Source organism: Anas acuta, chromosome 13 (assembly GCF_963932015.1).
Source record: "Anas acuta chromosome 13, bAnaAcu1.1, whole genome shotgun sequence".
Lineage (NCBI taxonomy): Eukaryota > Metazoa > Chordata > Aves > Anseriformes > Anatidae > Anas > Anas acuta.
This window is the reverse complement of record NC_088991.1, coordinates 8,507,292-8,523,661: the sequence shown is the minus strand read 5'-3', so window position 1 is coordinate 8,523,661 and position 16,370 is coordinate 8,507,292. Positions and strand designations below refer to the sequence as shown.

The 16,370-nt window shown below is 45.6% G+C and overlaps 1 protein-coding gene across 5 annotated transcripts in view; it reads left to right on the top strand.

Moving 5' to 3' along the window:
• MAMLD1 (mastermind like domain containing 1) overlaps positions 1-16,370 on the top strand; it is a 254,146-nt gene that overhangs the window by 180,281 nt on the left and 57,495 nt on the right. Inside the window, exon 1 of one of the 5 annotated variants that reach the window (XM_068697364.1) lies at positions 8,348-8,492. The exons of 3 other annotated variants lie outside the window; for them this stretch is intronic. In XM_068697364.1, coding sequence (XP_068553465.1) covers positions 8,490-8,492 — 3 coding nt within the window. In that variant the 5' untranslated portion in view covers positions 8,348-8,489. Of the gene's footprint in view, positions 1-8,347; positions 8,493-15,250; positions 15,506-16,370 lie in introns of those variants that run through there. One more of the 5 variants, XM_068697366.1, reaches the window with a different exon arrangement.

Genomic DNA, 16,370 nt, shown 5'->3' with positions numbered 1-16,370 from the left:
ATGAAAGTCGCCTTAAAATAACTTTTATGAGTGCGTAGCCATGGGAAGGCAAAGTAAATCTTGCAGAAGCTGTGACAAATGGACTTAGCCAAACCGGGGGGTGGAATAGTCGAAGGTTGGCTGAGCTTTTTAAGTAGGAGGAAAGGCAGGATCCCCAGGTTTTCATTGTTCCCTTGTGCTGGCCGTTTCTGAGTTGTCAGCGTTTTTCCACATTTAGGAGAAGGTGACTATAAGTTACGATTCATTAGTAATCGGTATGGTCTCCAAATAAAGATAGCTAAATCAGTTTAAGCGATGCTGGCGCCTCTCCAAGGAGCCCTCTTTACATCTGACACGTTTGCCACTCACTTCTTTGAGGAACAATTAACACTGTACACTGCTATTTTTCCCTCTGTGGGAAGAGCAGTGGTGTAAGTTGGTACAAAGGCTTTCTACCTGACGTTCCAGTTTGACTTGCTATTTTAAAAAAGGGGAAAAAGTATTTCAAACTGGAGGAAGAAGACACACCAAGGCTTTGCGTTGGACTGTTTTATATCAATATTGATTTTTTAAGGGGGTTTGTGTTATAAAGAGGGAGCTTTTATCCCCCTGAGCTCTCTGGCAATTATCTTCCTGCCATAAATGTTGATACGCACATAATGGATGTAACTAAAAAATCTCCTTATCCCAGCAGAAAAGGCTGACTGTTTGTTGGAGCAGAGAGAATGCTGAGAGTGTGAATAGACAAACCCATATGTCGCTGGTGAGAGAGATAAATGATGGACGAACAGGAGTTGGTTACTATGGATCAGCACAATAAACCAATTCCCATCATACACCTCTCTTAATAATATACCAGTTTCAATGCCATTGACGGGTAACCTAGGTAGCACCAGTCAACTGTAAGTTTTTCAACTGTTCTTTTATACATCTCAGAGAACAGTTGGGACTGCTCTCATTTTTTTCAGATGGTGGGTGCTAAAATTGTGCAGGACTTCCTTCCTTGCCAGTAATTTTGAAGGGGAACTTCAGAGCGCTGCTATAAAATGCCAAATGTGTGCGATGCTCTCGTGCACGCATAGTAAGTTTTGTTTTGCTTCATCCGTAAAAGGGGTTCACTCCTACAGGCAATTGCTTAAAAATGTGTCAAGAAACCATTTAGGCACTTAGTACTGCCCTCATTAGAGTTGTTTCTGGTTGTATGGGATATTGGAAGGTCCTGGAACATTGTTTTTTATCTAAGTGAAAATAGCAAAAGCACAATATTGTTTTATTAAAAAAAAAAAAAAAAACAACAACCCTGCAGAACAGGCAGTGATCAATAATACAGTTCTGACTTTCTGTAACCCGTTTCAGGGCTGCCAGAAGCTCAAGGGAAACTTTGCAAAACAGTCTGTGCTCGTATCATGGTCTCCTTCCCCTGATCGTTACTGTTATTGCTAGCATTTTGCACAGAAAACTGACGTCTTTGTCAGTTAAAGGTTTCACTTTATGCCCTTCTCTTTTGCTGGCTGTTTTTCCCTGCAGTTTGCTGTGGCCCGGACTGTTAGTGCTGTTTGAAGGGCAGGAATATCTCCGGGTGGTGGGTGAGCAGAGCTCTGGGCTGCAGCTCTTTCCGAGTCACCAGGTGCACTACGAGGCAGTGATGCCATCAGAGAGGGGAGAGCTAGCACATGCAAACAAGCTACAAAGAGTCTGAATTCCTCTTGGGAAGCCTCCTCATGGATAACACTTCCCTTTTGCCTTTCCTGTGCACGTGTGGAGTCACGGAAGTTGCCCAGGAGACGCTTTGGTGAGCATCTGGGATGCGCCAGGATGTGCCAGGCCCTGTGGTGGGATAGTGACCGTGGTGCTCCTCGCTCCTCTGAGGGCAGCAAAGCATGCGTTTGATCCTAGCATTGAGGGCTCAAGGATCAGGCCCTTGAATAGGGCCGGGGATTGTTCCGTGCCCCCGACCCCGTTTGGAGAATTGAAATAGAAAGGGAGCAGGGTGAAGGACGGTGTTGTGGCAGGCTGCGTTTTGGCTGCTCCTTTGCTCCTGTGGGGGAGCAGTTGTGCCCAAGGGGTGAAGGGGAAGAAAGCTGCGGGTGCCTTCCTCCCTGCATTGCCGGACAGACTGAGTGACAGGGAACAGGAGCTGTGCCCAGCAGTGCACCCACAGGCCTCTGCTGGGGCCCAGGCCGGGCAGAGGCAGGGGGATGCGGGGTTTGGGATGGCTCCCTGCCACCAGCACTGCCACCTCGGTACAATAAAGCACCAGCAGGCACTGAGGGGATCCAAGGGCCCCTGCTCCAGGAGGCCACAGGGGCGCCAAGCCGACCAGAATTGCTCTTTGGGGACTGGTGGCCATGCTGTGAGGGGGAAATGAGGAGCAGCAATGGGCCCTGGCTGAGGGCAGGCGTCGTGTTATGATTTGTTGAAATCCACTTCACTTTCCCCTGCAAGGGACTTGGCAGTTTTATTGATAAAGAAGTGTTACATAAGCACCCCATCAGGCATGTCCTAATTTGTTAATAATTGATGATCTGGGTAGTACAGAAATACCAGCGCTGCTCATGCACTCCCACACCGATCTGCAGCCTCCGCCAGCCCCACACGTTTGGCTTTTACTTCGGTTGTACTACAGGCTGTTTTCTTTATTCTTTTTTTCTCCCGCTGAGTTTCCCTGTGCCTGTGACCGCAGTGCCTGCCCCATTTTCCAGCCCAGGTGGGAGCCACTGGGGGCTCTGGAGCTCACCAGGTCCAGGGCCAGGGATCCTCGGTGGTCCCCGTCAGACCACAGGCCGCACTTACATGGGCAACGAGCCTGGGCAAAGAGCCTCTTTAGTTTATTTTTTTTTTCTTTTGTAATTCCGTGGAATGCACTTTTTTCTCTAGAATTAAGCACCTGAGAAGTCCTGGCAGGTTTGGGAGGGACAACTACCCAGGATGTGCCTAGTTAGTGTCTTGAGAACAACACGGCGCATGTGCTGTGTTGTGGGCAGTGAAATCCATTGCCTGCATTAAAATCACAGGCAGCAAGGTAACTTTCTAGTTATGTTGTGAAATATAATGCCATTGTTCACTTTTATTAACATCCAGAGGTGGATTACCCGGCGGTTAGAAGCCTGTTCTGCTGTGCAGAAAGCCTGCCTTTAATTTCAAGTGGCCGATCCTGATCAGGCAGTTGGAGCGTCTGAAGTGGCGATTGCTTCGAGCCCTGCACCTCACTCGGCGCACCATTGGCGTGGCGGCGTTGGCTGCTCGAAGACTTGCTCTGACTTCCAGCGCTCCCCTTTGCTGCCCTGGGGTGCGCTTCCCAATCCCACATGCGCTTTGTGCAGCACTGGGGAAGACTGGCAAGCTTTCTGCTCTGTTTGCTGAAGAGGGCCCAGCTTTCCTAAGCTGCCTGTCTGTCAGGGATTAATTTAACCTCTAATTACTACGTTTTCTTCACAGTTTGCTGCACATGAGCGTGTTATAACAAAAGCACAAAGAAGTATGTCATTTTATTTAGCCACTACTCTGAAATTAATTTAGGGGGTATAGAGTCAGATCTGACACACTTGGTGTTAAAATAATTGTGCTGGCATTAGAATTAAAGTACATAATCTTGTTGTTTCTAATGATACAACAGTACTGGTGTAAATAGTGCTGTTAACTTGTTAGTCTTAGCCACAGGAATAGAAGTGATATCTAGTTACAGAGAAATGTTCAAATGATCATGTCAACAAAAGTCTCCCCCAAATCGTGGCTTGGTTCCCAGCCACCATTTTGGGTTAGGATTAGGTGTCCAAGAGTAGTTTGTTGTATTTTCTAAAAAGGTCTTCCAAACTGCAATAAACAAACATTTAAGATGGCCTGGGTTTCTTCCAGCCTGGATAATGACTTTTTTTTTTTCTTTCTTAACATGCGGCATCTTGGGAACAGTACAAAAGGCCATATGTCCTCTTCTGTCTGCTCACGCTGACATCAGAAATACAGTATTGCACATTGCACCGAGAGGAGTGTATAGTCTGGAAGGAAGGGAAGGAGTCTGGATATGTTATGAAACTTATAATAAATTTCATCTTTTCAAGTTCTGTGTTCTGTAATATTTACAATAAAGTGGGTTGCTGTTTTTTGTTTTTTAATTATTATTTTTTCATTTGAATCAGGAAGGTTTGGATTGGGAAATGCAGCTTATATTCAGTTTAGTTCAATTTTGTTAGAAGAACTGTTGTTGTTACATGGGCTGGATCCAGCAGCTGCCTCTTCATTCTGCCTCAGGTCCATCGCCTCTGAGCAGACTTGTAGAAATGGCTTTAAAAACGTTAGTTCTCACATAGGGTTGGGTGTGCAGAATTGCTGGTTGTGTGCTGGTGATTTATATTTAGTGGAAACAGAAGACGGGTTGTATATTTTTGTGTCATGCATTCAAGTTATAGAGCATGAGCTCAGCTTGGTAATTCTCCTTCAGTAAAAGCTGTAACTGCGTTTGATGGGAAACTTTCCCCAAAGATTCCCCAAGGTCAGGTAGGACATGGTTACGGAGTCAAATCTTGTAGTCCCTTTCTCAAAAGGAGAATTAATGTGGCATCATTATCCAGGCTTGTGACAACAGTGACACGAGGTTGCCAAAAAGACTAATGGAACGCGATGGATGATTGATTCTCTCTACCGTAGTAGATCAGGTTATTCCTCCAAATTCCTTCTTCAATTCTCTGAATTCCCAAACTGTAACCAATTACTGTAATTATTTACTCTAATAACTTCTAATCAACAAGTAAATTGAACAGAAATTGAGATCAACTGATGTAAGGGCCTGGATGGTTCGGTGAAGTGACAGCAAGATATGGAGACTCTTCTGCTGATCAGCAGCTCCATGGAGTGGCTGTTGGATAGCGGTGTGGAGCCAGTTGTAGGTCCCTGTTCTAACTTTTAGTGGATGTGAATTTTCAAATATAATTTTGGAGATTTTCTAAAGTAAAAGCCAAGCCCAAATAATGCCTTCTCTCATTTCAAAACTGTCAGACTTTTTTCAGGGGGTCTGAATGCCTACAGCCCCACAGGCCTCCGGAGGTGGAGGCAATTTTTTCAGTAAAGAGTTTTCAGGTTCTTACTTGTCCATTGTACAGTGGGGATCATGGCGCTTTACCTTAAGGATGCTTAGTGAGAAGGTGAGGGAAATATCAGTAAAATGAGTGAAATATTTAGTAAAGCATAAGTGCCTGTAACTAGCTAAGGTGTTTCTTTAGGGACTTTTCACATAGTTGGAAAGTATCTTGAAAATAAAGTGTATCTTACTCTGACACCCCCACCCCACCCTCCAGTATGAATGATAGTTTTATTCTTGATTTTGGCTATAATGCCAAAACAAGTGTTTGTTTTGTTTTGTTTTCTGGCTTTGTGGCGTAGTATCTTCATTTTTGCTGAAACTTCAGAATTTGACCTAAGAAGAAAGAGGGGAAAAAAAGACAAAAATGACATTTTGTATTGGGTAACATTAGACAAGGACATTGGAGTTTGTCTAAATCCAAAAATTTCTGCTTGTCTTCCACATCAAGGGTCGTGTGCTAAACATTTTCTAATATTTCAATGCATAAAGCTGGAAATAAAAATAGTGCTGACGAGTCAGAGTCAACATCCAAGTAGTTATTTTAATGTTTCATTTTCAGTCCCAGCCCTTCATAGGTTAAGTTTTGGGCAAAGTTAAACAAATGCATATTTTATGAACACTTCGGTCATACACAGTTCCACTCTGGCTCTAGAAGCTTTTTCCCCATATAGTTGCATTAGTTTAAGTACAATTACACAACGTGTTTGATGTGGTTATCAGAATGGATACTGAGTATAATTTCATTTTGCTTTGACAAGTTGCTTTAAATTTTACTAGGATCTTCACAATTCCAAGTTTATATGTGGAAATAATTTCTGAATTCATCTGGTATTTCAGTAACCCAGTAGATCGTGCTGATTGTCATACGCTTTGAAGGACTTCACTTTTCCTGTTCTTTTAACTTACTTATTTTCTTAATTAACTCTGTTGATTTAAATAAAGTCACACAGACTGAGAAAACCCCAAGTATATACAATGCTGCAGTCAGAAATACAGGCAAAAGGTTTTGATCTCTGACTGCCAAATGGTGACTCATTAAAAAGGAATTTTTGTTCCTCCCTTTTCAAAGGGTTACTCACTACCAAGTAGTAAATATCTAGTTTTGATGCTACTACACTGAAATGCCTGACATTGTTGCTGTTTTAAGTCCTGTAAGCTTATTTGATCACAGGCTCCATGAAGCTTGTTTTCCTGTTGTTTCTCTGATAAAGAAATTCCCCAAATAGATTTTTTTTAAGCTTTATCCTGTCAGTTTGAGCGTAGTCTAAAATGAAATATGTTTGGTTTATAATAACAGAGGACCCTTCCCATACTTTAAGCAGTGGCTCATTCAAATTATTTTTAAACACACAGCACTATGCAAGCACTAATTTCTTTCTAATTTTGCATTGGGTAACATTAGACAAGGACATTGGAGTTTGTCTAAGTCCAAAATTTTCTTTTGTCTTCCACATCAAGGGTTGTGTGCTAAATATTTTCTAGTATTTCAGTGTATAAAGCTGGAAATAAATCATACTGAAGAGTCAAGAGTTGAAATCCAACCAAAAGAGTGCCCCTTTTCTCAATTTTCATATTAATCTTGACTCTTTGAGTCATCTCCATTGTCTTCCTGTACTTACCTATTCTACACATTAAATGGAAGGGCACAAAGGCATGTTTGAATCCTCCATCTCCATCTCCTCATCTTATTTATGGATTGGTTAGTTTGAACTCTACATAGCGTCAGAAGGATGTTTTTGTGGTTGCAGCAACACTTGTGTTTGACTTGAAGCAGAAAGAGAGCGCGTTCGGGCTCTTCAGTCTTTATGAGAAGTGAATCTTGGTCCCTGATCCCAGAAGGTAGATCAGCCTTAATTTCAAGTGAAAGTTGTGCATCTTCAAATAACTTCTCGTGTCAGTTAAAGTTCAATATTCTTGAATTCCAGAGATGTAGATGGGTAAAATCTGAAGTTCAGGGCAAGTGTGAAGGATGTAAGAAAAAATGTAGATGCTTCTCCTGATGCCTTTCTCCCCTCTCCTTCAGGGCTCCCAGAGTCTGTCAGCTTAATGCAGTGATTTGATTACCTTGTAGTGTTAAGCTAAAAGAATAAATCTGAGTGCCTTGGGAATGGGGAACCGATCCAACAATTGAAACCAAACAAGTTAATAAACATGAAGCATTTCTACACGGTGCTGCTGCAGAAATGCTACTTCCAGAAATGCTTGGGGCCGGCCATGGCATTGGACCAGTCAGTGGGTGTGAGGATGTTCCCCGTGCACTCCACCAGTAACTGGGTGCTGTGGGGTGTGCTCTGTGTTTTGAGAGAAGTGTGTGTCTTCTGTTGGTTATAGATCTTGAAAATCTTGGATGTAGCAGGCTGAACTGTTCATTGCTTCCCCTGTGCTTCCCAGTTATTCCAGTACATCTGGAAAAGTTTGACTTGGGCAGTTGTGGTCGTCCTTTCTTTAAAATCCTTTTGGCTCTATACATCTTCTGCAAATGCTATTTTTCCTCTTGACAGCTCTTCTCGCCCTTCACCCTACCCCCAAAAATCCAGCCAGATAAGAGAGCATTTGAGTGACTGTCTGCAGAGAGTCTGAACTCCAAGTTAGCTGCTCTGAATGGTTGCTGATGCTCGCATGCCTGGCCGCATACAATCTGGAGTCTTTTGTAAGACAGCGTGCAAAGAAATGTTGTGAGCTACAGCAGCAGTGTCAAGTGCTGCTGTGTAAGAAACTCTCAGCTAGCCGCATGCGTGGAACGGATTTTGGATGTTGTTACTTGTGAAGATAAGGCATGAGCTAATTATTGAAAGACTTATGCAAGCTGATGGCTTTAATTTTATCCTAAGAGTAGCAGCAATGGTGAGCAACCAGTAAATGACCGATTGTGGCCGCCTGCCAGTCCTTCTTTTGGAGGATCTGTATTGGTAAGTGCATGTCGGCTAGTTCATGATTTAAAATGGTCACCCACTTTGCAACCACAGAAGCCATCCATTCTCTGGCAGTTGTGCCCAGAGTGGTGGCAGGTTGGGGTCTTCGTGCCAGGGCTGAAGTAGCAGCAGCATCGTGTGCTTTGCCCTCTGCTCCCCGAAATGCAGTGAGGCAAACTGTTACACTTCGCATGGAGCGCATGGCTTGATTAACTCCAATTACCCTCCTGTTGGGCGTGTTTGCAATGCCAAGGGGATTAGGTGGCATGCATTTTCAAGAAATGCACGTTCATTATTAAGAAAGGTTGTGCAATAACATCCAGTGGTCATTTCCTTTCGGAGCCTAGCTCCGTGTCTGCAGCATAGCTGCTTGTTTATGCATACCGCCGGCTCCCAGCGTGGAGGTGGACCAGCTCTGCGGCGCAGGCTGGCCCGGCTGCACGGGCTGGGGCTGCCAGAGCCGCCGATGGAGAGGCAGGGACCTCCCGGCCTAGTGGAGAGCTCCAGGATACGAGGAGGCCATGGTAGGGGCACGGTGGCCTGGGTCGGGCTGGGACCAAAGGGAGGATGAAGCCACGGGCTGGGGAAATCGGGCAGGTATCAGGGGTAGGGCGATGTGGGGGGAAAGGATGGAGGTGGAGGGAGACGGTTCCTCATGGGCATGTCTGCCAGATCGGCATCTCCTGTGGCTTCCACTTAAGCAGAAAATGTTTTGTCTGCCAGCTCACTCAGTGCTTCCTCAGCACTGACTTTACGGGTGCCGGTTTTCTTTATCTCTTGTATTCTTGTTCTTTCAAGTTGGTGACTCTTTTTTTTCTTGCACTTCTGCTTTTGTACCTTTGTTCACATCGCTCTGCTAGAGAGATCGGCCTCAGCAGCCGCACAGAGGTGTGGGGGGAAGCCAGTGATCGTGGCTCTGTGTCACCTCAGATGATTTAGTCCGAAGGACTTTTCTTTGGGCCTGCTGAGTGCTCGGGCAGCCCAGCTGGCCTGGCCGAAGCACTGCCTGCCTTTTGGTGAGCCGGGGCCAGCACTGGGCCACACATTGAGGTGTGCCCACGCTGCTGCCCTTGCAGTGCAAATTCAATGGTTGGTGCTTTCTCCTAGCCCACCTGGTTGCTGCTGTAGGACAGGCACGGGTGCTGGGCTAAGTCTGAGCTGCAGAACTTGCTTCAGACGTTGAGTAAACAGCCTGGCGCTCGGCCCACACGGAGCAGCCACAGTGCCCGGAGCAGTGTGGTGAGCTGTCCCGAGGCCAGCTCGCAGGGACGTCTGCGCGACCGCAGCATGAGTGCAGGATCATCGTGCCTCGCCGCGTCCGGGTGCTGAAGGTGGAGCCCGCTGCTGGCAAGCCAACTTCCCAAACATCCTTCTTTGACAGAAATTTCAGGTCTTAACCTGGCTCTGGGTTCTGCCAACCCGGAGAGAGTCATCTTCTCTTTTATAGCTTCTCCAAAGGAAAGAGATGCAATTCAGTGTTTATAAAGGCAGACAGGAAAGTAAAAGATTCTTTGGTTCTCTTCTCACACGTAGGAAAAATGAGTCACTCTGCATTTCATTACCAAATAGGAGCTGATTTACCAGGGTGCGTGCTTGGAGATGAATGCCTGGGGATGAGCTCCTATAGCTTCCTCCATGGCCGTGCTGCAAATGGGCTTCAGCCAGCTTGATGTAACTCGTTCTGTGGCCCTGTGCTGTCTTTTGAAATGGGAGCAGCACCCTTCTTCTGATCTCCCAAAGACTAGAAGGCTGATTAACATGGGAATTCTTGATTAGCTTTAATTTAGCTATACTTCTCCAGGAACGTATACTTCCTGAGTTGCACAAAGAAAGACTCTTTAAACACAAATCCCGATCTGCGTACTGGAGATCCTCTTGGTAGGTGTGGTGACTAAGATTAATGTGTGCCTGATGCCTTTCATCTCCTGAGTACTTCACACAGAACAAGCATTTCATCTCCACAAAAGACATATGCGGTGGGTGAAATAAGTTTTACTGTCTGTCTTTTACTTTAGTAGGCAGGGAAACTGAGGCAGGGAGATTAAAGTTGCTTGCTCATGGTTACAAAGAAGGCGAGTGTGGAAACTGTAATTTCTGGTTTCTATCGGTGTCTCCAGACTCGTGTCTCTTCTTTCTGAGAAGAAGCAGTAGGACAGACCTTGGAGTAAGACAATCATAAGAATGTGGTGAGGCAACTCAGCAGCTGCTGCAGCTGCACCTGTGGCGCTCAGCTGGTGCCTGGCGAGTGATGTGCTGCTCTCCTCCCCTGGAAATGCCGTGTGTCATCCGCCCAGGTGTCACCACAGAGTGATGGTTGGGTCACCAAGCATCCGTAGATCGTCCTTAGGCTGATCTAATGGCTCAGTTTAACCACTGGTCCAGCCGGGCTGTTGGAGGCCTAAGTATGTGGTGAGATTTCTGTATGGCTTCTGGAGATGTTCCTTTGGAGATGGAGTAGAATGTGATTGAATAATAGTACTGAATTTTAAGCGTGTGAAGTGATTAATATGGAAAAATGATTTTTTTTTGCTTTTGACTTGAGTAGGGCCCCTCACTGAGCTCAGTGCTGGGCCAGGGCCTGGGCCCGCAGCAGCGCTGCACCAGCCCAGACTGCAGCCGGGCAGAGCACTGGGTGAAGGCCCACACGTAGGTCTTGGTTTCAAGAGCTTCCTATCAAGATGAGTCAGTGGACAAAGCTCAACATCTGAGAAAGTTCTTATCTGAGCACGCATCTGACCTTTTGAAAGAGAAACAGGGCAGCCTGCGGCCCTGCCAGCAGGCTGGCTGCGCTGGACGGCCAGGCCTGGGGAAGCACGCGGCAGGACGGCCACCCCTCGTCCCTCTGGCTCCTCATGAAAGAAGAGGGAGATTGTCCTCGTCCAAAACTAGAGCCTGCTTTGAGGTGGCGGCTGCAGAAGCCACTTTGTTTGGTCTAGCTTTGGCCATAAATCCCGTCCCCATTCCATGTGGAGTAACGATTTTTAGGCGGCGGTGAGGGAAGGGAAGCGGGCGAGCAGAGCGGTGCCGCCCCGCTCTCCTTGCGAGGCCACGGTTCAAAATGTTTAATTAGTTGTTTCAAAACGGCGCCTCTCCTCCTCCGAGGGAGGAATGATGTATCAGCAAAAGCTGACCAAATTGATGTAGCAAATCAATTCTATGGTAATCCGTTTATTTAAACTTTGGTACTTAATTTTATAAGCTCTTCTCAAGTGTTCCCGTGCTCCCGTTCATTAGCTGGTATTCTTTTATGCGATTGCTTGGAGGTTTGTGCTGCAGATAGCAAAATGGCCAGACCATGCCACTCTAAACTGCCTCCAAACGTAATTCGAGCAGGTCTGCAATAATAGTGCTAAAAGAAGAGCTGTTTAGTGGCATTATTAATGGGCAAAGAGTTCAGGCAGGATTATGAAAAAGTAAATTTTTATTAAGAGTGGAGGAGCTAGAAGAATGGACTGATTGCCCTGAGTCCTCTGGGCCCTCGAGCAATCAATTTCCCTTTCTAGTATTCAGTTACTTGCTAATTGTATTGATTTTTATCAAATATGTGTACAAATCAATTTTATATTTTAGTGCTGTTAAAAGCTTCCTTCCTTCCTTGCAGGCAGTGGGGCTCTGATCATTCTCGTTGTCTTCTTCCTTGATTTTAGTGCTTTTATCTTAATGTGTATTTTCTTTAGGATGTGCATATTTTCCTTTAGGACTTTTCTCCAGATGTTTGACCGGGTGGGGATCTTACACACATGCTTAGGGTTGGAGCAAACAGGCGTCACTCAGACAAGAGCTCAGTGGACACGGTGGAACTGTCTGCTTAGGTCAAAATTGCAGGAAAGGGATGTGTTGTGTCAGAAAATGGGTGGGTACAAATGACCGGAGAGAGTGACCCCCTGAAGAGCAGGAAGCGCTGCTAGCGCAGGAGCTGAATTGTGCTGCAGAAAGGTTGCGACTGGAAACAAAGAGTGGGAAAAACGCTGAACATGACGCACTCTGATCGAATAAACATGAAAACGAATCGGACCAAAATGCGACTCTGAAAATAATGCAGGCTGTCTTGTCAGCGTGGAGTCCAGCATTTCGGAGAAGTAACTCACGCACTTTACTTTAAGTGGTTGCTGGAGACTTCTCCAAGCAAAGGGAATGCATCAAGCTCTGAACAGAATAAAACAACATTCTCCATTTGTGTTTGTTTATGCCCATGGCGGTTTAAATTGTTCCTGTCAAGCTTACCTATTTCCTAGGATAGCACACACTCGCTCTTTTTTAATGCAAGTTACACAGTTTGGAGTTGGGGAGAGTATCTCTGGCTTTTGTGTAAGCCTGGGAACTTGGCTCTCGTAATTGAAATGTTTGGGTATGTGCAGGCTGTCAGATCCCGCCCGAGAGACTTTGAACTTTCCGTGGTGTGAGCAGTAGGCACGAGAACAAGAAAAGTGGGAGAGCAGAGCTCGAGCCTGCCTCTGACTGAACATCACACTGCAGAGTTTATGGCGCTGTGCTTTCTGCTGTTATTGCCAAGGCACTTTAAAATAAAAAACTCATTCCTTTCTTCAGGAGGGAATTGTTGCACTAGCAACTGTCCAGGTATATTCACATATCCAGTAAAAGACACTTTTCATTAAAAAAAAAAAAAACTAATATAGTGGAAGAAACATGAAGTGCTTTATATTTTACACTGATCGTTTCTGTCTTTTTCATTTTTGCTCTGCTCCCTGCTTCTGCTGCTGTCCCTTCCTTGCGCAGCAGCCCCAGCTGGGATCCCCGGTACAAACCACAGGCTTTGCAGCCGCTCCTGTCTGCTTGGCAGGGCTGTGGCACGAGGACACACATCTGCAGCTGTACGTGCACCGTGCCTCGATGGTTTGGATGGCACCGGAGCAGCTGGGGCTGCTGTGGGGAGCTGCCAGCAGCAGCTGACCGTGGCCCCACCGCAGAGAGCAGCAGCATCCTTCGCGCCCCACCGCAATTGGGCTGTGCTGCCTCGCTGCTGAGGCAGCTTTTCTCACTACCATCTTTTTGGTATTTCCAGCTCCACTGTAGGCACCTCAACCGTAATCACCAGGATAATATTTTAGAAGCTGGGTAGGAGAAGCCAGTCTCGTTGTCCTTTGATCTCTGTGCACAGGAGGATTCCTCGCCGCCTTCCCAGCTAGCGCGAGGCTGGCCGTATTCTGCTGGTGTCGGTGCTGCCTGCTCTGGAGGCTGGCAGGCGGCGTAACCTGCGGGTAGGGGCTCTGTGGGAAGGGAGCCGGTGCTCGCGTTGCCTCTGGCTTTGCATAATCTAGCGAACTGTGAGTGCATTTTTGTCATTAGGTTTCTACAGCACCTCTTGTATGAGAAATCACAAACTGGATAAGCTGTACGAGGGGTCATTACAGCAGAGAGAAGATAAACGTACCGGTTCTGCTGGAGGCTGTCCTCAGGCTGTTTGTTATGTGTCTCTAACACTGTCACTACATCACACACTTCCTCGATCTCCGTATTACCCTACAAGCCTGTCTAATGGGATCCTCTGTTGCTGATTCCGGCTTACCCTGACCTACTTCTTTCTTGTGTCCCAGCAAGCTGTCAGGAGCTATCAGAGCACTGGGAGCTGAAATAAACACTCACTGAGGGGAAAAGCAAGACTGTCTCTAGTGAATTTAATTAGCTTTCTTTAACTGGCTTGTTTGCTTTGTAAATCACATCATTTTTAGTCAAATTTAAGGGATAAAAAAAAAAATCTGTAATTAAAATCAAATGATGCACAACCTTATCAAAAGTCAAGGGTTTTAGAAGTTCTGTACAAAAAGTCGCTTAGTTTGTAAACATTTATGGTGCTCTGAATATTTTAGGAGGAAGAAGGGTGAGTTTGAGATGCTTTTTGGTTTGTGCATCTTTCTTCAGATAGGCAGAAGATCATTTTTATTAGTTGATATCTCTACCTTTCTGTGAATTTGAAAAAGAAATGTGTGTTTGGATTTAAGACTTGAGTCCTTTCATCAGTAGTGCCAGCTTACTGGATACAGTTTTTAAATCCAAATAAAGATTCATAATGTTTCCTTCTGTCCTGTAGCCAAAGCTTTAGTTTACTATCCATAGTTCAAATACATGCTGTTGCACGAGGCTGTGGTTTAAAGCACAGCATCCCTTTGCAGTTCTGTTGTGTTCCTGAGTATTAGCACCAAAATCCTTGTACTTTTGGCTCTGGCAAACCAATGAAGCACTGCCTCAGCCAGCCATCACTGGGCTGAATTTGAAAGTGCTTGTAGTGTTTTTATCAGGCAGTATGTTATGTCTTTCAGGTGCTTTACTGTGTTTCGGTGTGGCACATATTTCTCTTAACAATTGATGTTCTTGCTCTTGTCAGCATAGAGTCTAATCCTCTTGCTGTTGAAAATGATAAAAGCCCTATGAATTCCTAATATGTCTTATCAGAATCTGGCCAAACTATAAAACGTCTGACCTCAACTTCTGATTCTTCTTCAGCAGAAATATGTTTCTTCCTTGCGTCATGCATACATATTGAGAGAGCCTCCTGAGTACTCGGCTTATAGAAATACACCCATCCTTGTGCTGAGCTGCAACACGAACAGAAAGGGATTAAAGGATCACTGAGAAAGAGATGGGTATGGATGAATTTGCAGCGTGCAAAAAGGTGAAATACAGGATAAAATGACTAGCCAAGAGTATGAAAGGCATTCAGAATCTCTTTCACAAAGCCACAGTACTTCTTCCAGTCCTTTGAAAAGGCTGTAAGATTGGCCAGCCCGTAGGACCCCCCAGAGAATTACTTTTGGTAATAATTGCATTCAGGACTATAATGAGCAGCCTGATGGCTTGATGACTTCTGAGTAACTCTCCAGCTTTCTGCTCACTGCAAGATTTCCAAGAAGGAAAGGAGAAATGTTCTTTCTTCAGAAGGACTTTTGGAAGTCCCTTGGCACAGACTGCACGGGACAGGATGCTGGTGGTGGTAGGGGTGGAGTTTGTATGGAATTGTTGGCAGTTGGAATATGCTGGCAGATTTCAGTAGTTCTACAGAATTCAATCAAGACAAGCAGAGCCAGGTGAGTGGGGTAAACCAGCAGCAGTCTGATGAAGTCATGTGAACTAGGTTTGCTGACCTACTGCAGGTAGAAATAAAGCAGGGAAAGCTGAGACATCCCCCTTGAAGAATCCGCATATCTTAAATGCCTTCTCTGAACAGAGACCAGAAAAATTAGAAGTATTGTAACTTCAGAAAGTTTGCTTACATTCTGTTGCTTTACTTGATCCCCACTCTCCCTGGTGGATTGAGGTCTTAAGTATTTTTGGCATCTGAGCTGTGCAGAGTGGGAGGAATACACATACTTCTCTTGGGTCATCACTCCAGGGAAAGTGGGTGAGGTGGCTGCTGCGGAGCTTTTATCGTGGGCATGGGGGCAGACCTGTTAGCTAAAGGGCTGTCCCTGGAGCGGGACAGATCTGTATAACCTGATCCAGTGTGAAAGGCAAGAAGAACACTGCCATCTCCCTGCCCAGGCAGCAGGGTGAGCAGTGGAGCAGCGGGGTGCCAGAGGAGGTAAGGCTACGTGCATGGCTGGACCCGCTGAGCAGGGCTGGCTGCAGCTGGGAGCCGGGCAGGAGGAAAAGGAGACTCCTGCACTGTGGGAAAGCAGGAATTTAGTGTGTTTAGCAGCAGCCACGTGATTAATCGCTGCGTGCCTGTCATCTCTGCGATAGCACCGCAGTCCCTCCATTCATCTCCCTGGCCTCTGCTCGGCAGGGAGAGCGGCTCCGTTCTCTCAGGGCACGTTTGCTCATGGCAGAACTCGGGAGCGATTCTGCCAGGGAAGGGATCAGTCCCGACGTGTCTAGGGCACCGCTGTAATCTGAATAATAAACACTTAATTCCGAGCTCCTCATATTTGGCTGAGGTTGTTTTGTTAAATGATGCTTTGCTTAGAGGACACAGAAAGGGGCAAATGTTCAGTAAGACTTGAGTCGTTTAACTTAAATCAACCTCCTCCTACCCACTATTGACATATCAAGAGAACCAATGAGGCATGTTTAATTACACATGCACCGAGTTTACAATTAGTCTGCAGACAGTGATTTTTTTTTTTCTTCTGATGCAGCAAGGAAACATTTGATCCTGCAAAAGGCCTGAGTAGCTGTAATATGAGCAGGTTTGGGGTTGTTTGGTTTGTTTGTTGGTGTGTGTTTTTTTTTTTAATTCATTTTAAATGTGAGTGGAATGTTTTTTATCTTCTAGGTCAAATGATTTAATCTGATGCTTTAATGTGACATGGTTTAGCAATCCTTCTGCTCCCCTTCTGCTTGTAATAAGTGACAAAAGTATGGCTCCTTGCTTGATAAATGGGTTAACAGTATTCACAAGGCGGGTAATAGAAATCCATATTAATAGGTGGAAATTGGCTCTTGAT